Here is a 24,711-nt window from a genome sequence, read left to right as displayed (position 1 = left end):
GTTCGATGTAAGAAATATCCAATATGGCATCCCCAGGGTTTCTAGCCAAGTCATCTGATCATGCAGTTTTATATTTCAATTTTCATGTGATTTTTATTGATGTAGATCTCTTACGAGTTCAACAATTGTACATATTTCCGTTTGTATACATAAATTCCTTGCATAAAATATTTTAAAGCTTATTATAAAAATCACATTTACAAACTGGTGCTAGACACCTTTGTGTGCCCAGAGACAGTGGAGGAACTCCCGGTCCTGGAAAAGAAGCCCCGCTGTGCTCAGGGGCACTGGATTTTACGAGCCTTCTCCGGCGAACCCTTCCACCGCCATCTTGAAAGGAGGGTCCTGTTGTGGTGACTTCGCTGGGCAGCGGCTGTTAGACCGGAGGTCATGACTGCAGGGGCGGAGCAGCAGCGAGCTCCTATGCCGCACCCCACCTGCTGAGGAATACTGGTGATTATGGAGAGCTGAGCGCGGTTTTGCAACCTCCCGGGAGCTCAGCGACATTGCCCCTGGGCCGGCCACTTGCGGAGGAGGAGAGAACAGCTGTCCCTCGAGGCGATGGCGCCATGAGTTATGTGGCACATCCTGCATGGGGGTGCTTTTAATATTAAAGGAGTGGCCCCTCTGTAATCTAGGGCTTTGTTCTCCATGACTTGCCTGAGCTGTGATCCGCCGCCGCAATCTTGAGAAAGGAGCACTGTTGCACTTTGTATGCAGGGCCGCGGCAGTGGGTCTGGGAATTGCTGCGGCTGAGACGGTGAGGCCTGCGAAGCAAGACCTGCACATGAGGGTGAAGGGACTCCCCCCGAAGATCATGACTACTGCCCCCCGTATTGTTGCTTCCTAGATCCATACTGCTCATCCAGCAGAGCAATAACCCTTTCACGCCTACAGTGCTGTCTCCCTCTCCTTTGAAGCCACACCTTGTAGGGTCTGTATTTGGACTGGCCCCCCTCCCTACTGCTTGGGTACCAATCTCCAGAGTCATGCTCTGGCTGGAGCCCCTGTTTGACTGTGAGTAGACTGACAAGAGCTCCGTGGACAGAGGGGGGCCCCCACTTCCCTTTTCAATCCTTGGACCTACTGTGAGATCCAGTGGCAGGGGTGGAGCTCTGAACTACCTGCCACTGCAAGGCCTGTTCGTGAAGAGCCGTTTCTTGGGCCTGGCCCCTTTCAGATTTTGATCAGTGCTCTGGATGTGAGCAATGAGACATGTATGATGGCCTGCTAGCCGATCTTGCCTGGTGCTTATGGTGCCACTGAACAGGCAGCAAATACAGGGGAGAACAACACAAACTGCTATTGAGGCTGGGCTCCGGGGAGACTGGATGACTGCTGCTGAAGTGTACTGTGGCTCCACAGGGTGGACAATCTTGCTGGGGATAGTGCTGTCCCCCTTTCAGCGGGACCTGGGTGGAGGCTGTTGGTTGGTGGTTGCATCCGGACCCATACCGTGCCTCTAGTCTGCTGTTTGGGCCGACCCGTGTATCTAGAGACATCATTGATACAGTTGTAATACTCACCGGCATTTAATCAAAAGCTGGGGCTGACTCCTCTCGACTGCCTGGGGCTCAGAGGCAGTTTGCTCTTTTATCATGCCTCCTAAAAAGAAAGCCAACAAAGACTCTGACCCAGCCTCATCTCGAGACAACCCGGTAATGTCCCTATGGTCCAAAACAAATGTACAAGTACAGGGAGACTCTGTTCCTTCAATTGCTGTACCGGAAAGAACCAGCTTGAATATGCTAATTACACAGGCTTTCATGGTGTCATTTCTCCAAGAAATCAAAGATGAAATTGGATCCCTTAAACACGACTTCAAGGCTGGTTTACAGGACATCGGATGGGAGGTCACGAAAATCGGTGGAAGGGTGGACGGCCTTGAGCGTACCATGGACACTAGATCAGAAGACCACTAGAGCTTATAGAGGAAAATGGCAGAGTTAGAGGATCAAAACATAACTCTACAGCTGAAGCAGGAGGATCTCAAAAATCTCATAAGTCGAAACAACCTGCGTATCAGGGGAGTCCCCTTGGGAGCGAAAGGAAAAGACATCCTGGCCTACTTGGCGGATCTCCTACAGGCCATTAGAGAGGGTGAAGAGGCCTCTCCCCCTATGCTTGATAGAGCCCACTGTCTCTCAAGCCCTCGCAATCGACCTGACTTCATCCCAGACATACTTACACAAGTTCACCTTTCGCCAACAAACAAGCTATTCTAAAAAAGATCCAGGGGGTCAAGGACCTTTCATACAACGGTCTTTCAATCCAGATCTTTCAAGACTTAGCACCTGCAATGTTCCGCAGAAGGAAAGACTTTAAATCAGTCATGGACAAGCTCAGAGACCTTAACATTAACTACCAGTGGGGCCACCCCTTTGCCCGCATGTTTACCTGGGAGGGTAAACGATATACCCTCCGTTCATTGAGAAGAGCAAAATTGCTCTTGCAGCTACCGTTGGAATCTGAGGGGGATGATATATCGTCTCCTCTGGGACGCCTGGGCAGTCCTCTATGCCTGGTCTGGTCTACTGCTATACCGCCTAAATCCAAGTGGCGTCTGCAAGAGTGGGAATCTTCACAGGCTAAGCAGGAAATCATCAGCCACATTCTCTCCCTGAGTGATTCCTCTCCACATACCAGATCAAGAGGACTGATACATCCTGGGTGCATCTAATCTCTTAGGCCTTTTATGGATATCTTGGCCATCAGAAACAGTGAGCATTGCTGTACACTTTGATTACAATCCCCTAAGCTCCACTTGTGCCCGAACCGCAGCCAAACCACTGGGTGAATGCAAGTTTCTTTCCCCCATCTTGAGCCCTTACTCCTTACTAGTTCCAGTTTTATCTCGGGGTCCTTCGGAGAAGGCCCAATGGAGGGAGTATTTCCTGCTTATCATACATTATCTTGCATTGCCACTCACAATTGGAAGAAGAGACCGGCAAACTTCCTTGCAGCTGCCACCCCCCTTCTCCAGAGTCCCTCTCGAGAGTGACGTCTCCTGAATGGCCCATATTGTCGATGTTGGGCCGTTCTTGGTAGACTCTGACAATGTATGGCCCAGTTGGCCACTTGCTGTTGTATTTTTGTATTTCTTCCTACCCTATCCCTTTGTCCCCCTTTCCTGGATGCTCTGTTCCTGGGGAGATGGGGTTTGGGAACATTTTACCTGTCCTTGGTTCCTGGGGGACCACTGGGAGATATTCTGTCCATTCAAGAGCTTCTGATGGACTTCCAGCCACACTGCTATGTTGTGGGGCTCAAGGAGTGGAGACTATACACCCATAGTGCTGATGTAATGGCTCTGGCGGGCAAACTAATTTTTTAGACTTAGTATGACCAATCCCATTAAGTTTCTCTCTCTAAATGTTCAGGCTCAACTCCCCCAATAAGAGACATCAAATCTGACGATGTCTGGTCCAACAAGATCCAGATGTCATCTTCATGCAAAAGACTCATTTGCTTTCCTCTGACACTCGCTTTATGATCCACCCCAAATATCCTACTCAATACTGGGTTTGCTCCTCTTCTAAAACTAGGGGGGTGGCCATTATCTTTAAAGCCGGCTGGCATGGCATGCGTTATCTCTTTCAGCTATGAAAGATAAGGAAGGATGGGAGGTTTTTAAAAGTTCAAATGTCCTGGGGTAGCCTGTCTTTGACCCTCATCAACATATATGTCCCCAATCATAATCAAGATGCATTTTTATGCCTACACCTTAGCGGTCTCTTGCATGCCCTCACACAACGCCGGTCATTCTTGGAGGGGACTTTAATTTGGTGTAGAACCTGGAATGGGACCACACAGCACAAGCATATCAAAGCTCAGGGGCTATGTCAGCATCTCTAAAAAACAATACGACAGACTTAGGTTTAGTTGACGCATGGAGACATTTGCACCCTGACTCCAAGGACTATTCTTTTTTTTCTCACACACACCAATCATACTCTCATATTGATTATTTTTTTCTCCCTCTCCCTCTCCCTCTCCCTCTATGACATGCACTAAGGGCAAAGAGATATCTGATATCTCATTATCTGATCATTCGCATGTTTTGGTATCTTTACTACGCCCCAACCCTCATAGAGAGACTTTACCTAGATGGAAATTGCCCCCTCCGGTCCTCCGTGATTCTGTTGATGTGGCAGATGTTCGAAGGGAGATTGAGGCCTTCTTTGTCGCTAACTACTTCACTGATACCTCTGAGGCTACCCGATGGGACGCTTTTAAGGCCACTGTCCGTGGTGTTATTTCATCTATTTCTATTGCCAGAAACCTTGAATCTCGCTTACTGGTGACCTCCTTTTCTAGGGACATTAAAACCCTAAAATGAAAAGATCACTTACGAACATCCCTCCACAATAAATGGCTACTTGCTCAGCTACGGGTCAACTGCGTTTACATTGCACTAATAAGGCAGAGAGACTCTTGCTTGCCCTTAACCGCTACGCTGCGGCGGCAATTCCGCTGCAGTGCTAGGGGGGGGCCATGTGGCGCTCCCATGCTCGTGACGGAACCACTCCGTCACGAGCCTCGGGCGCGCTGTGCTGATGACAGACCGGTTCCGTCACAGCCCCGCCCGCTCAACAGAACATCCAGCGCAAGCGCGGAATCAGCACCGCGCAGGCCCGCCGAGCGGGCCATGGCGGAACCGCTCCGTCATCAGCACAGCGCGTCCGAGGCTGGTGACGGAGCGGTTCCGTCACCAGCATGGGAGGGGTTAAACAGAAATTCTACACAGGGAGGATAAGATTGGGGCATACTTGGCGCAACGCCTTCAATCTTGGACTGAGAGAGCCCATATCACCAAACTTAAACATCCTGACAGTACATGGGCTACTTTGGAGGCTGATAAATATTTGACAATATCAAATTTTTATAGCGAAATTTATGCAGACGCATCTTGCTCTCTCGAGGCTGCCACTGACTTTTTGGACTCTTGCCCTTGGGATTCTATTGACTCTCATCATGTGAGATTGATAGAAGACCCCTTCACTCACAAAGAAATTGCAAGGGCCCTGAAACAGCTTCCAATGGGAAAGACTCCAGGCCCTGATGGGCTTCCAATAACCTTCTAGTGGGTATTTTATCCGCAGCTTGGGACCATTTGCTACATCTTTTCAACAGTTTCATGGATGTCTCAAGCCTTTCTCCAACAGTGTCTGAAGCAAAAATAGTCCTTGTTCCAAAACCAGGAAAGGATCATTCCTTGCCTACCTCATGTCGCCCCACCGCCCTTTTAAACACTGATGCCAAGATCTATATGAAATCCTGGTGAAGCGACTGGAGCTTCATCTTCTGGGTCTCATTGATCCTGACCAGGTAGGGTTCATCCATCATCCCAAAGGGGCAGACAACATACGCCGAATAGCTCATCTTGTAGAAAAAGTACGACATAGGGATATCCCAGCTTGCTTGGTGTCCCTTGACACTGAGAAAGCCTTTGATCCAGTGGATTGGCAATACCTTAAAGAGGTCCTACAGAAAGTGGGTTTGGGCCCTGTGATGATTTCTAGATTGATGGTGCCATACGTGCGACCCACTATTCGTATTCATCTTAATGGATGTCTCACTGCTCCCATTCCAATCTGCTGTGGCACCCGGCAGGGTTGCCTGCTATCCCCTTTATTGTTTGCCTTGGTAGTGGAACCCCTGGCAATTGCCATTCAACAAGATCAGACAATTCAGGGTATTCCTATGGGGGGCTGTGAACATAAAGTCTCTCTCTTTGCAGATGACCTCATCCTCTCCCTCTCCTCTCCATCTACTTCCCTCTCAGTGGTAGCTATGCTCCTACGGTCATTTAAAGATACATCGGGAATGAGGATTAACCTTGCTAAATCTAATGCCCTTAATCCCACTCTTCTGGCCTCGGAGGTCTAGGATTTGCAAGACTGCTCCGATTGCAGTGGTCTGACAAGGTGATATGATATTTGGGCCTAGACTTGACTTTTTCGATTTTGTCCTGGACTTCAGCCAACTTGCCTAGATATACAGCTGTCATTCGGGAGGAACTGTGCAGATGGAGAGGCCATCCACTTGCATGGTTAAAATGTTGCTTCTCCCTAAGATCTTATATCTATTCCAACCCCTGCCCATTCCAATACCACACTCTGATATCCTAGCTCTCCAACATGATTTTACCAAGTTTATATGGGGGAAATCTCAGTCACACTTCTCTGATGAGATTCTGATTCTGCTGCGAGGTCGGGGTGGATTTGCTTGCCCTAACCTTCTGGAGTATTACTGGGCCTTCCATCTCTGGTACATATCGGAGTGGGTGTTTCAGGAGAGAGAAAAACATTGATTCAATCTGGACCGTGCCGAGTCCTGTTGACCCTTGTGGGACCTGGCCTGGCTCCCTCAAGGGGCCCACCCCCATAGTACGTACAGAGCCATCCCCACAAAAACAGTCCTAGAGATAAACTGGGGCTCTCCCGCGGTCTGACTACATTTCCCTCCACTAACACGCCTATTGTTAGCAGTCCCATGTTCTCCCCTGCGATGCAACCTCAGGCATTTAGTGCGTGTCGGCGGACGGTGAATGTAGGGTAATTCTGGATCTATTCCAGGGATACAAAGTCCTTACCTTTGAGCAATGTAAGAAAGCTTTCCACCTCACGGAGAGGGGGTTTGGATGCAATATCATCAGATATGCTACTAGACAACTCGCTGCTTTTGAATCATAGGTTCGCAAATTTGAGGGGTCAAAGGGTCTGATCTCCCACACCTATATTGTCTTACAGCGCTCACAGTGTCCCATTCCCCATACATATCAGACGCGGTGGGCTTCGGATTAAGGGTGGGCGGCCAGCTACGCTCCGTGCACGGAATCGCGGGACGGCGAGAGGGAGCCCCGGGGACGCGGCAGACAAGGTAAGTGTTTTTAATAGCTTTTTATACTTTTATTGATGTATTTAGGGAGGGCGGGAGGGAGGCGGGCGGCGCGGAGTGGGGCTACGCGGAGTGCGCGGGTGGGCGTAGTTGTGTGCCCACTTCGCGTAGCTCCGCGGAGCCCCACTCCACACACTACGCCCAGGGTTACTTCGGATATAGGCGACAACATAACTCTAGAGGATTGGGACTGATTTTGGCGGGACATCGCAAAGGTATATCATAGCACTCTGCAACGCGTATGTTATGCCGCGATGGTACTTCACCCCAACCCGTTTACAACAAATGTTCCCAAACTTCCCTCCGACGTGCTGGAGATGCCAGGGTGACAGAAGTGACTTTATCCATATATGGTGGTCCTGCCCGGGCATTACACTGTGTTGGAAGGAGATTCTTAGCCAGAAGTAGTGTTCCCTATTCCTTCCTCTCCGGCAGTTGCCTTATTAGACATTAGGCCCTCAACACTGACTGCTATGATGCGTATGGACTGGCACCTGATTTTGCACATGTTGGGAGCTGCTAGGCAGTCCATAGCTCTATTGTGGAAGAAACCACACTCTCCTCTTATAGCCACATGGGGCCTCATTAATGAGGCCCAGTGCGCTATTAGAATGTCACATTTTGTGAGGTTCCGTGGCGCAGAAGCCTGAGTGATATTTATCAGGCAGCACTAAGCCACTTTTTTTTACTTAATGCTGCTTGATAAATATCAGTACCTTCGGCGTTAAAGAGGCGTGCAATGGGTGTTGCTGGGGGCGCTCCCAGCAACATCAGTGGCCTTTTGACGCTACCCCAGATTTACGAGAAATCGTAAATCTGGGCAGTGCCAAAAGCTTATGCCTTCCCAGGGGAGACGTGAGGGAGGCGCAACAGGGAGAAATTTCTTTATTTCTCCTTGTTTATCCTTTTTCTATGTGTGCTACATTCTGCAGCACACATAGAAAGAGGAAAAGCATCTTGTGATTCTTTTAGTACAGAAAGGTTTACCTTCCTGTCCAAAAATAATCATCCCAACAGTGCAGGCACCCTAGCACCATTGTACAAAAGTGCCTGCGTTGGCGCAGGCAGCCCATTGTGCGCCGGCGCAGGGTAAAAGGACACGAATACGCCGTATCTTATAGATATGGCGCATTCCTGTCCTTTTCTTTTGCCGTAGGGAAGCACAGCAGGAAGGCCTGCTGCGCTTCCCTACGGCAAAACTCATAAATGAGGCCCATGGTTTCTATGCTTATGGCATGTCTTAGCCCTCAAACTATTTACTGCCCATATCCATAAGACGTAAGCTCAATTCACCCACACCTAGCAGCCGCGTATACCCTAATTTTCCAAGATTGAACATTCCCGTTTGGCCCCCCCTTGACTATGGGCCATTTAGCTATTTGATGACCCTCTGGAACCTCACTTTAGGAGTTGACAACCAGAATCGCCAGAGCCGTCAACTTGAGAGAAGAGGCTTCATATTTCCCTCTTATGAGCCATCAATTCCCCTCCCGCGCCAATGGTACTTTCAGCACATGCTCCCCTTCCCCCTCCCTCCCTGATGAATGTTAGTTTTTCCCTCTGTTTCTTTAAAATTGACAACAGCTTCCTATTTCTCTTTAGATCAGAATATTCCAACAATTAGAGGACAGAGCGCATGCATAGGGGCACCATACATAGCTAGATATTAGCCACTTAAGTGTTTTGAACACAGACCCCATACAATTCTTGGATTATTGAGTGTTTCACTTGGGCTTTCCCAGAGAGGAGAAGTCTATCAGGATAGACTGTGAAAAGATGGTAACGCATTACTCCCCCTCACATTTCAATTTGTTTTTTAGGAAGATGATCTGGGAGCATGTTGAATAGGATTGACTCTGCCTAATATGTTTTTTCAGAAACATTGTGCTGTTTAAAATGGAGCGTGGTCTTAATATACATTTTTTTGACTGGGCTACATGTCTTCAATTTGTTTGATTTTCAATGTCAGTTATATATTCAATAAACAGATTTGAAACAAAAACCTTTAAAGGGAGTAGTCTGAAGTGCAACATGGTGATTAGGGCTGGGCGTAGTTTGCGAAGTAGCGCTTCACGAAGCTACGCGAAGTGCACTTCGCACTACGCGAGCTACGAGTAGCACTACGCGAACTGCGTAGTAGCCTGTTCGCACTGTGCAAGATGCCATTTTCAATGATTGCACAGTGCGGAAAAGCATCTCGCACTGTTCAATCAGAAATCGGCATCTTGCACAGTGCGAGCTGTTGTTTTCTTCTGCTCGAGTAGATTTTTACTCGAGTGTCCGCTTTCTCAACGGGGACTGGCCGTTTTTCATTGCGAGCAGTCTCAAGCATAACCGATCACTCGCAATGAGAAACCTGACCTCCCCGCATTGAGAATCTCGCTGGGAGGTTTATTTTCCACGCTCGCGATCAGCAACTTGATGTTGCTGATCGCGAACGAGGAAAAAGTCTCGTCGGCATGTCATTTTGCTTGCTCACGGTCGCCAAGTTGACGTTGAGGACCGCGAGCAAGCAAAAAATTACCACTGCACTACGCTACACTACGCTACGTGTCTTTGCACAGTGCTATGTGCAGTTCGCGTAGTGCGAAGTAGTGCAAACTTCGCAAACTACGCGAGCGTAGTGTAGTGCTTCGCCCATGCCTAATGGTGACATATTGTCTAATATTATGTTCCAAGGTAAAACTTGTGTACTATTGAGGGGACATAAACTTGATCATAGAAGTGATTGAATTGTAATGAGATAATTGCAGGCAATATGCTTTAAAGTTCGAAACTTGAAAGGGGAGTTGCATTTTTCAGAAATGCTACATGTGTGCCGGAGACCAAGATTGAAGAATGGCTTCAGTACACTGAAAGTATTGTAGAGCAGTCTTGAGATTTGTTTGGAATGTATCATGTTTTTTTCCCTGAGTTAAAGCTTTTGTATCTCAGTAAGGCCCTTGGAGGGCCTTCTTCTGCGTGCAGAAGTTTGAAAGTCCATCTGATTATATTAGCTAAGGCTATTGAGAATACACTTACAATGGCAAATTCCAAGCGAAGGATCTGTACTGGAACTACTTGACTTTATAACATTAATTCACGAGAAAATGTACCTTCGCTATTATTCAAAATGCTCCATCTGACTAAAGGATACACTCTGTGACAAAGGTTATGGTTGGTGCAATTTTGGCCTTACATTTTTCAAAGAGTGCTTGAAAATGCCCCTTGCCTGCATAATTGTTAAATTACCTTCAGGCGTAAATGTGAGCCTCTGCTTTTTTAATCATCTGGTGAAGATGAGAATGAACTTCTAAGGTTGGAGAAAAGACTCGCCAGAGATAGGTATAGCTTTTTACCACCACCTTTGTTTTGAAAATATTCAGGTCATCAGCATACATTAACGCATATATTTTTTCATAGGCTACTTTTGAAGGAAAATTATTTATATTTCAAAAAAATCTCTGGGAAATCGCTTATATAAAGTGACAACAGGAGGGGGGCTAGAAGGGAGCCCTGCTTTAGGCCATTACAAGTGGATTTCTTGTGGGCCAGGCCTTTGTCACCTCCCATATAAACTTTACACCTAGATGAGGTGTGAAGAGCTACTATCAACCTCAATAGTGAATCCGGGAGCCCTATTTTCTGTAGTTTCCTCCGAAGAGTTGGTCAATCAACTCTATCAAAACCTTTTGAAAAATCAACAAAAAGACTATGTACTATATGCAATTTACACAGTACATACTTATCAATTGTAGAGTTTAAAAAAACCTATGTTGTCAATCACAGAGTGACTGGGACAAAAACCTGCTTGAAACTTTGGGATTCCACCTTTGAAAAAGCCCAGTACCTTAACTACTCGAGGATGCTTGCTGCAATTATTTTCTGTGAAGCATCCAAGAGTGCAATTTGTCTATAGTTCCCAGAGTTGAGTTGAGCGCCCTTTTTTAATATTGGAATAATGATACTCTCAGTCCATGAATATGGAATTTAAGCAGTAGAATAGCAATGATGAAGGAGGGGCCCCAAGAACACACTCCACTTTGCAGGGTCAATTTGTAGACCTTTCTATTAGCATCATGTTTGGACCTATAGCTGTCGAGGTTCTCACCTTTCTAATATAAATCTCAATTATTTTTCCTGAGGGGGGACATAAAAGTTGTTTGATCCCACCGGAAGAAATGTGGGTGGGTGTTGCATCCCAACTACCCATATGCTCAAGTTTGACTTTTAAAGGTCCAGAAGACAGTTTTCTCACTTAGTCTCTGATATTGGCGTTGCCTTTAAGGAATTAAAATTACCCATTCCTTTTAGCAATCAAGTGCCAGAATTGCTTGGAGTTCCTCTTACTGGCAGCAATATGTAAATCTATTCAATGTTTGTCAGTCGCTACTTTGTTTATTTTCCTGAAGAAGTCTTTACAATTTTTTCTTCAAGCTAGCTATTTCTACTCGTCCTGAATTTGAAAAGGTGATACATTGGAGCTTGATTAATAGATTTTGTCTTTTAGAGATGTGCTCTCCTCCTGTCATCTTCTTAGACATAGGAGAGGTATTGTATGTGAGAGCCTTCTTATGGAGTTTATTGATGATGGCAGTCAAAGTTTGCTCGAAATTCTTAATAGGGCTGAGAGTATGATCTACCAAACAAAACTGATGAGTGGATATTACTTCATAGATTATATTTATGGTTGACATATTCCAGATTATACAGCCCTGCTTGGAATCTAAGACTGACTCACCATTCATCCGAGACAGCAACCATTAGGCAGACATCGAGAAATTCAGATGGAGTATTGTGTAGTTGCTATCGGTTAGGAATTGGAGGTCTAAATAATTGCATTTTTTATATAACGATGGGCTGCGTACTATATAGTCTATATGGAACTGCAGTGGACTCCTTTTTGTGTGTAGCTTGCCAGTATATCCCAGTCGAGCCCACCATTTAAGATCACTCCACTAGTTCCAATTGCTAGTTTGAGTAGCATCTTTCCTCTTCTGTCTGTTTTTATGTTGTCAGGAAAAATTGAGGTTGGAATAGCCCAGACAAATTCTTTATCTGTGATACTACAAGTTTTTATCACGTGGTTGGAGATTTTTGCATTGAAGTCTCCTGTGATTAGGATTTAACGTCTGCCGAATGACTCTACTATTTAAACTACCTGATCGAATATTTTTAAAAGCATTTCATTTAATTCAAGTCTGGGAGATATACAGATGTTAAAAAGAAATATGATTTCCTCAGTTCAAGAATTTGTATTGCCTATATGAATCCTTATGCATTGCACGTTTTTACTCCCCAAGTCAATTCTTTCAAAGTTCCAGTTTATATCTACCTTCAGCAGAATCATCAATCTCCCCTTTACGTGACCTCTTTCCACCTTTTTGCTGGAATTTCAAAAGAAAAACAGTCCTTTTGACTAAAATTTCCAATTAGCCAGGTTTCTTGGAGACAGACTAGCTTTTAAGAAGACTTTATAGTTTTTGAGGATTAAGGCCTGCAATATTCCAAGAGAAATAGTTGATGGAGGAAATGGAGCCTTTGCTAAAAGGTTAGTTTTGTTCCTTGTCCCTTCCTGTTTGCATTTAGGTTATCCGCAAGCCAAGACCAAGATTTTTCCGTTTTTGAATTAATTGTTTTGTAAAGATTAAGATTCCGTATTGATCGTTCTCCTTCCGTTATACATACTGTTAGCTTGTCAATTTGCCAATCCTATGGACTTTTTACAGGTTTATTTTGATCAGAAGATAAGAAAATATGCGGAGGTTGCCTTTGGGGCAATAATGGAGCCTGTGATAAAGCCTGTGGAATCTTTTGCCTGATTCCCATCACGTCAAATCCATACTTGTGCAGAAGCTCTCGCTTATTTTAGATAATTGCTGGAATTTCACCATCCCAGAAGTCTTCTTGGACTGTAAATACATCAGCCTTATCTGGGAAGATGATCAGTTTTAGATCAGAGGAAGTGAGCATTTTCAAGGGGGGAAGACTATGAATGAGATTAAGTACCCTTTTCCGATTTAAAGGGTCATCTCCTACTAGGAAGAGATTGGATAATTCTAAAGTTAGATAGACGTCTTGAATTTGGCTGTGTCCTTTTCTCATTGCATTTAAATCGACAGAAGTGGCATCCTGGTCAAGATTGCTTATATTCTGTTGAGAACCTTTAGTTATAAAGTTAGTTACCAGGGGATTCAATTCTCTTAAGGCACCTGACTGAGAGAATTGGGGAGATGATCCCTTGTCGTTGTCATTGTCAGTGTTACTTAAGATATCTATAGGTGAATTTGTGACTTATGTCTGTGCCCCTGTGCCTGCCCATAATCCCTTGGAAACATTTTGTTTCCTGGGCTTTGCTTTCATAAGTTTGTGGGTATTTCTTTTCCTTCTTTTTGTGGTTTTCGTTTGTGGTTTTGCACTTTTAATTTATTGATTCCCACAGCTGGATTTTTAGAGATTTTTTTAAGAAACTTCCCTTATTTCTTTTTGCGTGGCCGTCCCGCCCCATCAGTCCAAATTACATCCCCTGGCTCTTGGGGTCCCGCAGGGATCCTCGCTGAGTCCCACGTTGTTCAATCTTTACGTGAGGCCGCTGGCTGAGGTCGTCAAGCAGTGGGGTATGACCATGGTGTCATACGCTGACGACACTCAGCTAGCGGTCACGATCAGCGGGGATTCTGTGGTGGAGGCCCCAAGATTCCAGGATGGACTACGGGCGGTGGCCAGTTGGATGACTTCCAACTGTTTCCAACTAAACGCAAAAAAGACGGAAATCATGGTCTTCGGCAAACAAGCGGAACTCTGGGGCGATGCATGGTGGCCCTCAGAGCTAGGTCCCACCCCTACTCCGGTTTCGGAGATAAAAAACCTAGGGGTGTGGCTAGATCCCACCCTAAGCTTTGTCTGCCACACTAAACGCACTGCGGCCTGCTGCTTTGGCATCCTGCGCAGTATGAGACCTGTACTTAAATTTTTTGACGCCTCGACTAGACAGCTCGTGGTACAGGCGACGGTGCTGTCTCGGCTTGATTATGCCAGCTCCCTCTTGATAGGGATAAACCAGGCCGAACTCACTCGTCTCCAACGCGTACAAAATGCAGCCGCCAGAGCAGTCGTAGGCTTACCCAGGTTCTACTCCGTCTCCAACACCTTGCGCTCTTTACACTGGCTACCGATTAGGCAGAGGATCCAGTTTAAAGTGTTTTGTATGTCCCACAAGATACTTAAAGGTTCCCCTGCTCAGATTCTCCAGAACCTTTTGTCTCCCTACATCCCATGTCGCTCACTACGCTCATCGGACCTTGAACTAGCAGTAGTTCCACGGTTTAAGCATAGTCGGGCTGGGGGACGCTCTTTTCGTGTACGTGCTGCTGTTCTGTGGAATGCCCTTCCATTCGAAATACGTACCCTTGCTGACCTGTTCTCATTCCGCAGGGCTGTTAAGACTTTTCTGTTTCCTTAGTTTGTTCCTTTTTATTAGTCCACTCTTTTAAAGTTGTGTTATGTTGCTTCCTTGTCAGGCGCCGGGACGCTCCTTTGCTGGAGCAGCTGTGCGCGTAATTAATGCTCGTAACATAACATTTCTCGAGTTTCTTTGATTTTCGACTGCGAGGGAGCAGGTCCTGCAGGTTGTTGTTGAATATTTTGGTTTGTCACATGTATTTCTTTGCGAGTAGAGATTGAATAGAATTTGGGGGTTGCAATTTGTGAGCTGCTTCCCATCAGTGTCTCAAAAAGCTTTTTTATAGAATACAGTTTGCCGACTTGGTCCTGTTTTATGTTTTGAGACTTATGACTTCCACTATTTTTGTGAGTACCTCTTTTTTTGTGCTTACTAGAGCAGCCCCATTTTTTTGTCACTTAGTTCAGTTAATTTCTTAGTGTCATTTTCAATTATGCATGCAGGGGTTTGAAGCTTTTCTAGTCTGTCAAAAATTGAAGCAATACTGATTGGATTGTTTCCAAGATATGATCTGAAACTATTGTCAATTTGCCTAGTAATGTCAGTATTGCTTCCAAAACAGCTTGCAAGAAACACAGCAATTCCGCGACTGAGGCTCTATTTTTTTGGAGGTCCAGTGATAATAACAGCAGAAAATCCGGGATTAAGGATAGGTCATCATCAACGTCCAGGTGGTTAGTAGACGTACTGTTAAACAGTTGCAGCCTCTCCTTTGGCATTTTTAGGGGAGGTACTGAAATTACCTGACTTATGTCCAGAAGAGTGAAGTCTAGCACAGTTTTCACGATTGTAAGAGGAGGTTCATATTGATATTGGGAAACCAATTCCTCTGGACAAGAGTTAGACGGGCGTTTAGCCCCCTCGGTCTGAGTAACTAGAGGCGGATCTAAGGAATCTTTCGTAATTACCTTGAGGTCCCTTTGTTCCTCTTGTTTTGGTGTTTCGTGAGCCTTAGTTGTTGATGAAGGGCAAGAGGTAAAAGATTCTGGTATAGTAAGTGTTCCTGAAAGCACCCCGATGTGTGCTGAACAGGTTTTGCTTCTTCTCTGTGATTGGGCTGTGCCTAGTCTTTTCATAAAGACTGTTCTGCTTCTAAATTTTCTGAATGTCATTTTTACACCATAGATTGTTGTGCTGTTGGCCGGCTATAATCGGATATTGTGTTTTTGAGTTTCCTTCCAATTTGATAAAGATCTTCAGGCTCTGCCTTTTGGAAATGAATACTGGGTCTGGTTTCTAATCCCTGAGTGTCTGATAGAAGATTCACAGCTCCTACCTCAGTATCATTTAGTAATAGCCCCTATGTAAATTTCCTTTTGAGGGGGCCTTCACCAGAGAGGCAAGCCTCTGTCTACGCATGGGAGTGGTCTATCCTGCTCACCCCAGTGTTCTTTTCTGTTACAGTGTTAAGTTTATAGTTAGAATCCTACAGATGTCCTGGTTCCTTTATGCCTGGTTATCCCTCTTGTCACCAGTGCTAACTGCTTTAGGGGAAGGGCCGACTTACACCAGTAAGTAGAGACAGGTATGAGGTAAACAGGTTATAAACAGCAGAATCCCCAAAATAAAGGCTGCTGTACTGTATTCAATGATGACAGGAAAAGACGACGCTCAGGGATTCGATTAGACACTAAGATTACAGGTTTGGAACAATCGTCTTCCTCTAGATCGCAACACCATAGATCCAGCTAAATAGATCCTCAGTAGACAGTGATGTAAATACTTACACTTAGGTCACACCTTAACCGTCTCGCTGGAGCTGGTGATCATTAAGGAGCATTATAGGCTCTTGGAGTCTGCCATTCTCATGAGCTCCACCCTCAATGCCGTTTACCCCCACTGTCACTCTGGGTCAGTTGAGTACGGTAAGGTTTTGGTCGGGGCTCGGGTAAACTACCCCTGAGTGCTGCCATGGATCTCCTGTCGGCAGGTCTCTGTGACTCCACTCTGCTCCAGCGTGCTCCCACCAAACTCCACCGTGCTCACCAACACGTCACTCAACAAAGAGCGGCAACAAAACCCTAGAGCTGCAAAGACTCCCCTCGCACCGGGCCTAGGGGAAGAGGAGCTGCGGGAGGAGCAGGCTGAGGTGCAGTCAAGGAGCAAGTTGCCACCACCAGTCTCTGATGCTTAGGAGGCGGAGTGAAGCAGGTCGATCGGTCGTGCTGATCGGTCGTGCAGCTCTGACCTCCAACCAGGGCGTGCTCACCTCTCCGCCCAGGGCCGCCTGGACCTGGAGGCTCCATTTCCTCCACACTCTACTCCATACAGCACATGTGCACCTGTGTCCATCCCCCGCAGGTGAGAGGAAGCAGGGCGGGAGCAGGTATGTGCAGGTAGGTGCAGTGCCTTGCTTGCTATCGGGTCCTGCGTCTCCTGTAATGCTCGCACTCACACTACCTCCCTCATAACTTGAACCTTCTGACATACTCAAAAGGTTATCTGCACTCCGTGAAAGATCTTAGCCGTGACCAGAGACATGAGCTTTGCAGCGTGCAGTTATATATACTGTACTCCCTTTAATCTCAATAGATGACAGACATTGATTAAACAGTAATGGTGGTGCCTCTGCCTGGAATAAAACCATGCTGTTGTGTATTGACAAGTGTATCAATAAACGCAACTAATCTAACTACTAAAAGCTATGCATATATTTTGGTCTTAGCATTAATGAGGGAAATAGAGCTGTGTCATCCTCCTTTAATGGAAGGCATACGCTTTGTAAACAATAAATTACTATATTGACAGAATCTCATTACAAAGGGATAGCCTGCCTTAGGTCAATGTTTTAATCATTTGTAAAAAGACAGGAGCAAGTATATCCATAAAAAGTTTGTAGAATTCCACAGGAATCTCGACATCTCCTGCAGCTCTACCTGATGATAAAGAAGGGCTTGAAGGTTTAACTTTTACTATAAATGTATCTGCCTCTAGCATATTAATTGAGGGTTTACTCAGCATTGATATGCCAACAGTTTTTAAGTAATCACAATTTTTTGTCTCAGGATTTTTCATTTCGCCCCTAAACAGAGATTGTTAGAATAGCCAAAAGTGATGCAGGATCGTTCTAGATTGGGAAAAGAATTTTCATTGGTTATCCTTAATACTCACTAATTAAGTGGTTTTCTGTTTTTCTTTAAATGTTTATGCCATTTTTTTGCTAATGGACTAAGTAGGAAGCAGCCGCCTTTTCACAAAATGCCTGCCCCCAATTTTACTCCAGCATTCTACCAAATGCAGAAAACAATCAGTTTCTAGTGGGTATGTAACTAGACTTGCTTTTGTATGTTCAGTTTCGAGTTTTGTTAAAACAAAAAAGAGCTGAACCCCATTGTTGCTTTGTTTCCCATTTCAGTCAACTGCGTATTTAATCTAGAGTATGCCTTGAGATTATCCATTACAGTTTTAAAGTTGAAAGCCTGTTGTTAGACCTCTACGGAAACTGTTCTCCATCCTAGTTATGCCTGCCATGTACACAAATGTCATCACCACTCCATGTATTGCTAAGATAAGATGCATCCAAATCCACGGGTTGTATACAACTTCGTAAATCATAAAAGAAAAAAAAAGGAGTTGTAGATCATATCATAATCCCATCTACTTTCTTGAGTAACAGGGAAGTTGTAATTTAATGTTTCCTGAGGTCGGAATCTTATTAGGGTGGGTAAGTCTTTATGTATCTTAGCTACAAACTTCAGCAATCCTGTTTCTTCTAATAGTTGTATGTGTTATTCTTTTCCTTTCACAGATTAAAAAAGCTGGTACGGTGTGCCGTCCAAGTAAAAATGATTGTGACTTGACTGATAGATGTGATGGCAACCATTCTGAATGCATACTTGACCGGTACCGAAGGAATGGTTTCCCTTGTAACGGTCAAATGGGATACTGTCTAATGGGTACATGTCCAACTCTAAAGAGCCAGTGTGAGGACATCTGGGGACAAGGTAATTGACGATCTTAAAACATGTTAAAAAACATTAAAAGTGAACATATGAAAAACAATGCAATTTACTTGTGGTGTAATGTACGTATGATAGGTGTCTGAGTTGAAAAAGTAACTTAAACTTTTGAATAATTCACACTTTTGATTAGTACTCTTTGGCTATTCAAAAAATCTGATGCTACGTTTATTCAAAAAGTGTAACACACATGTCTCAATAAAACTGAGGGTCCTGGTCGGCAAGGGGGGAGAGCCTCTGCAATCAGGCTGGTCTGTTAGTTCTTGATCTGCTGAATGCCTCACCTGGTTTTAAGCGTGGCTGAAGGTGGCACACAGCACTCCACCTGTGGCATATATATTCTCCTGCTGAGATATCTTTCTAGTTTATATTAGTGTTTTCAATGAGGAATGAAGTTCCTGTGGAGTCCGGCCTGCATACGGTGGCTGGGCCTACCCACTGTCCCACAAATGCCGCACACACACAGTTTGAAGGTAGTGTGGGTGAAGATCCCGAGCTGTCCTTAGACCGTTTATTTATCTCCTCGGGGCAAGTCTGCCCCGAGGAGTGTTACATTTGCAACAGTGTTGCGGAGAGCCTGGATGGCTCTTTACATCCCTCCTTTAGTGTCCATCACTGTGTGGGCTCTTGTGGTGCCAAGCCACTACACACAAAGGGCTCGATTCTGATCTCGGTCGGAAGGGCTCTGAATCGGATTTAGTTTTACCTAAATCGATGCAGAGCCTTTGCTTCTGACCGACTCGTTCCCAATTCCGAACGACCAAGTACGATGCCTGGCAAACCCTTAGCGCTGACCGAATTGTTTCCAGAAGTCCTACAGTGAAATAGAACCATCCAGAGCCTAATCGTTCAGCTGTATGGAGTAGGTTTTCCAAGCAAGCAAGTTTGATGAACGACAGCCTTTTTGATTCCTTTTACCTGGATCGAAAAGGCTTCTGGAATCAGTCTTTGGGGGCCCATAGCAGGTCCCCTTCACCCGGGGCCCTCCGACTTGTGCCCGTGGGGGTACCCATGGGTCCCCACTTTCAGACTATGCACAGTGTGGCAGGCACCAAGGGATGCCCACCACAGGGTGCACAATGGTCCCCAAGCACCCTTTTTGTCAATAGGAGTCCAAGAGAATCGTATCTGGATGCTTTCAAATTCATCCTACTTGTATGATCTGACTCCCCTGACACGAGTCATACGGAAACCATTCTGGACACGACTCATTCAGTTTGCTTTCTGTATGAGTGTGGACTGGGGGTTGGTGCAGACCGGAATAACAGGCGTGGAGGCCGTATATATTTGGCTATGGTAGCTGTTTTTATTGCGGGATTAACAATCGGGGGGGAGACAAGGGGGGTAGACTGGAAGCCGGAGATTCTTGTCTTCCTGGTCCGCTGGGGAATGGATCTTCTCCCGTCGGTCGACTGGTCTTTCAACGACGGCTCTGGTGCAACCTCGGAGGGAAACAGAGAAGCAGAGGGGTTCAGTCCTTACCAAAGTGGACTTGCGGAGCACTAACACCAGCACCGGGTAGTGTGAGGGCCAGAAGGAACGTGGGGACGGGGAAGGAAGGGAGGTTCTAGAAGGAAGGGAAGAGAAGGCGGGAGGGGAAAGAACAGAGGTGCTCTAGTGAGGGTGAAGGGTGACTAATTACACGTTTGTGAAGCAGTGCCTCCTAACTATATTTACAGTGCAAGGGTGATGTCTACGAGTGGGCTATCACTATACAGGTATATACAACTATCTACAATGGGGAAACACGGAGACACTAACAGGGTACTCACGCGCCCCGCCGTGACTCTCCGACGAGTCACGGCCGCTCTCCAGCCACCTCCAGAGGGTTCCACCACTCCTCCGTCCAAACGTCCTCCGCTTCCTCGCCGTTACTTCTCTCTCTCCGTCCGCTCTCCGTCACTGGTCCACTGCGCGCTGTCTCCTGTCACGAGTCGGCTATCTGGAACGCTCTCCCCTCTTCGTCGTCGCCTTTTCTGCTTCTCCGTCTGGTGTTGGGGGCGGGACTTCCGGGTTCACGTCCAGTCACTTCCGGGTTACCACTTCCGGTCTCTCGGGGCTCGGAGAATGTTGCATCCGGGTCTGTGTCCTGTTCTGTCTGTCGGTCCGAGTCCTGCAGGGAGACAAAGAGAGGTGGTGTCCTGGTCGTCACAGACGCAGGAGGGTTAGCGGTCATGGTCTCCCCGTTCCGGTGCCGCCCAGGTGAGGTAAGTGGCGCTTCCCGTCCACATCCCCTTTCCCTAGCTGTCTTTCTTGTGGGGGAGGCAGGTGGGGGATACCTAGACAAATAGTCCGCATTGCCCTGTTCTACCCCCTTCCTGTGTAAGGTTTTGAACCGGTAGGGTTGCAGGGATAGGAACCACCTAAGAACCCGGTCATTATGACCCCGATTACGAGCCATCCACTCTAGGGGAGCGTGGTCTGTGTATAGTAGAAACTCACGACCCTCCAGATAATAGCGCAGACTCTCTATGGCCCATTTTATGGCCAGGGCTTCTTTTTCGACTACCGCATAGTTGGTTTCTCGAGGAAAGAGTTTCCTGCTGAGATACAATACGGGCCTCTCTACCCCTGCTTTATCTTTTTGGGAAAGTACTGCTCCCAATCCCTGATCCGAGGCGTCTGTTTGCAAGATGAAGGTTTGGGTGTTGTCCGGGCTGATCACTACCGGTTCGGATACCAGGGACTGTTTCAGGTCATGGAAGGCCTTTTGCATCTGTGGTGTGGGATGACTTAACCAGGCCTCTGTTTGTGTTTGTTTCTTTAGGAGGTCTGTCAATGGGACAGCAGTTTGCGAAAAGTTGGGGATGAACCGCCTATAGTACCCCAGAAGCCCCAGGAAGGCTCGGAGGTCCTTTTTGGTTTGGGGGAACGGAATGGATTGAATGGCTTTTATTTTGTTGTCCTGCGGGCGTATGACGCCTTCTCCCAGCAAGAACCCTAAATATTTCACCGACTGTGCAGCCAGGATGGTCTTTGAGGGATTGATAGTGAACCCATAGTCCCCCAGGGAGGTGATAACACGTTTCAGATGGGATAGGTGTGTTTGCCAGTCATTGCTATAAATGACTATATCATCCAGATATGCTCCTGCGTATTGGGCATGGGGTTGCAGGACTATGTTCATGGCCCGTTGGAATGTTGCCGGGGCCCCGTGAAGCCCAAAGGGCATGACTCTGAATTGAAACAGGCCGTCCGGAGTGGAGAACGCTGTCTTCTTCTTATCCTCGCTTTTTAGGGGGATCTGCCAATATCCTTTGCAAAGGTCCAGTGTACTGATGTAACTGGCCTGTCCTATGCGTTCGATCATCTCGTCCACCCTGGGCAACGGATAAGTGTCAAAACTTGAGACCTTATTGACTTCGCGAAAGTCGATGCAAAACCGCGTAGAGCCATCTGGTTTCGGGACAAGAACGATGGGCGAATTCCAAGAACTTATGGAGGGCTCAATGATGCCCATTTGTAACATTTGTTTGGTTTCCTCCTGTATAACTGTCCTGCGTGCCTCTGGGACCCGATAGGGTCGCTGTCGTACGACCTTCCCAGGTTCTGTATGGATGGCATGCTCAATGACTTTGGTGTGTCCAGGCAGGGAGGAGAACACCGTCTGCAACGGTGAGAGGGCAGTCCGTAGTTCTTGTCGCTTGTTGGCGGGCAGATCCGGGTCCACACAACCCTCGAAGTGGGGAGTCTTTGGGCATGATACACTGGAGAGCACTGGCTGTGGGCCCTCCCACCTCTTCAGGAGGTTAACATGATATATTTGTCTCTGGTTGCGAGTGGGGTCCAATTCGATTTCGTAGGTGACGGGTGTCACTTGTCTGGTTATGGGGTACGGCCCTTGCCACTGGCCTAACAATTTGTGGTCTGATGAAGGTATGAGGAGAAGTACAAGATCACCCGGGTTGAAGGTTCTTGCCTTGGCTCCTCGGTCATACTGACGTTTTTGGGTAGCCTGTGCAGTCAGCATGTTTTGTCTCACTATCTCCCTGATCTGTCCCAGGTGGGTTTTTAGGTTGGCAACATATTCAGGTAGAGGTCGGGTCCGATCGGGCTCGGTCTCCCAGGCTTCGCGGGCCATGTCTAGAAGTGTCCTGGGAGCTCTCCCATAGAGGAGTTCAAAGGGAGAATATCCGGTACTGCTCTGAACTTGGCATCGTATGGCGAATAGAGCCAGCGGTAGCATTTCCTCCCATCGACGGCTCTCTAGTCCCAACAGCTTTTTGAGTGTAGTTTTTAGGGTGGCATTATAGCGCTCCACCAACCCATCGGTCTGGGGGTGGTAGGCAGAGGTCCTTATTTGTTTGATGCCCAGCTGTGAACATACCTGGCGCATAAGGGAAGAGACAAACGGGGTGCCCTGGTCCGTTAAAATCTCCCGTGGAAAACCTACCCGGGTGAAGATGTTCACCAGGGCTTTAGCAATGTTTTGGGTGGTAGGCTGTTTTAGGGCGACTGCCTCGGGAAAGCGCGTAGCATAATCCACTAGGACGAGGGCATACCTACACCCGGTCCGGGAGGGCAACATGGGGCCTATCAGGTCCATCCCAACCCTACTGAATGGGATGTCAATGAGAGGGAGAGGTTGTAGGGGTACCTTTGGAGGGCGGTAACGACTGTTCTTCTGACATACCGGACACTCCTTACAGTATTGGCTCACTTGTTTGTATACCCCAGGCCAGTAGAACTTGTCCAGAATGTTCTGTCCGGTTTTGTCGTCTCCGAAATGACCCCCTAACAAATGGCTATGTGCCAGGAACAGCACTTTGTCTCGAAAGGGACCGGGAACGAGTAGCTGAGACTCTTGTTGGTGTCCGCCTTTCCTATACAACAACCCGTTCTTTTTGAAGAAATATGGACATACGTGCAGGGGGTCTTCGTTGTCTATGGCACGGCCCCAGGCATCCTGCAGTATCGGGTCTTCTTGCTGGGCGGCCCGAAACTCCCGGTCCGTTTCCCATGGATGGGTGTCAACTTGGACAGGAAAGGCTTTTGTGTGTGTCCTTTTTTCCTTCTTCTTTTGTCCCCTGGTCTTTGGGATTCTGGTTGTTGGGGCCACTGGAGGAGGGTTCTGGGAAAAGGGTGCCTCGGACCACCATTTTTCCAAAGAGTCCGTGGCCTCCTGCAGTAGGCGTGGTAGTCCATGGTAGTCGCTACCCAGGATCACCTGTTCCGGTAGGTATGGAACCAGGCCTACCGTAAGGGGGCTTTTTTCCCCCGAGTCGTGTTGTACTTGGACCCGGGTGGTGGGGTACCTCTTGGTATCGCCGTGTACGCATTGAATGTCTACCACGCCTGTCATGGGTCCCACTGGTCTGGGCAATTCCTGTGGCCTTACCACGCTTTGTCTACACCCTGAGTCGGCGAGGGCCATCATGGGGTGTCCGTCGATCTTCACCGGACACCGGAAGGGAGGAGGGTTGGCATCCATAGAAAGACACACATAGTTTCTAGCCAGTCCAACTTCCATGGGTTCTTCCTTCTGGGGACAGAACCGCGCTATATGGCCGTAGCCTCCACACTGGTAGCACTGGGGACCGGGGTGACTGGGTAGTGGAGATATCGGGAACGGAAACAACGGGACGGGTTCTGGTTTTCGGGGAGCGGTCGGTCGCAGCGCTCGAGGATGGCCTCCCTGGGACATACGGTTGGGGTGTTCGTCCTTTTTCTGGAAGTCTTGTGCCCGGCTGAAGGCACTGGCGATCTCTACGGCAGTGTCCAACGTCAGACGTGCATGTTGTCTGACCCATTTCTGGGTGGCCGGGTGGAAGGAGGCTAGGAATTGTTCTAAATATATCTTGGACAGGATCTCTTCTTTTGTGGCTGTAGCGGGCTTTAACCATCGGTTGGTCAAATCTTGGATACGGAAGGACAAAGCTCGGGGTGTTTCTTGGGGTCCTTCCCGGGCTTGTCGCAGTCGCACTCTGTAGGTCTCGTCGTCGATCCCTAGCCTTTCCAGGATACAGGTCTTGATGTCCTGGTACGGAGTCTGCCCTTGTATGTTAGCCTGTTGATAGGCAGCCTGAAGTTCTCCCGTCAACAGAGGCCCCAAGTAATGACCCCAGCGGTCAGCCGGCCATGCTGACGCTTGAGCCAACCGCTCGAAGTTTGTGAAGAAGAAGTCCGGGTCTTCTCCCGGGACATATTTTTGCAGAACCACAGACGGCAAGGAGGAGGCTGGTCTCTGTTGGCCCATTACATCGACGAGTTTACCAAGGGCTCGGTCTTGTGCAGAGCCCTGGTCTTTGAGGACATCGTGGAGTTGGCCCCTGTCGTCCTCGGCGGTTTTAAGGAAGCGCTCCATCATCTTCCCGAGGAGCTCCTGGTTGTCAGCGAGTTTTTGAACGGCGGCCTCCATGCTTCCGGATCCCACTTCTGACACCAGATGTGGACTGGGGGTTGGTGCAGACC

The 24,711-nt window shown here is 47.3% G+C and overlaps 1 protein-coding gene across 3 annotated transcripts in view; it reads left to right on the top strand.

Moving 5' to 3' along the window:
* Positions 1-24,711, top strand: part of LOC144791743 (zinc metalloproteinase-disintegrin-like lachestatin-1) — a 4,387,327-nt gene that overhangs the window by 3,131,504 nt on the left and 1,231,112 nt on the right. For all 3 annotated transcript variants that reach the window (XM_078666511.1, XM_078666510.1, XM_078666512.1), the window contains one exon: positions 18,090-18,285. In XM_078666511.1, coding sequence (XP_078522637.1) covers positions 18,090-18,285 — 196 coding nt within the window. The remainder of the gene's footprint in view (positions 1-18,089; positions 18,286-24,711) is intronic.

This window comes from Lissotriton helveticus, chromosome 11 (assembly GCF_964261635.1).
Source record: "Lissotriton helveticus chromosome 11, aLisHel1.1, whole genome shotgun sequence".
NCBI lineage: Eukaryota > Metazoa > Chordata > Amphibia > Caudata > Salamandridae > Lissotriton > Lissotriton helveticus.
This window is presented reverse-complemented; position numbering and strand designations above follow the sequence as displayed.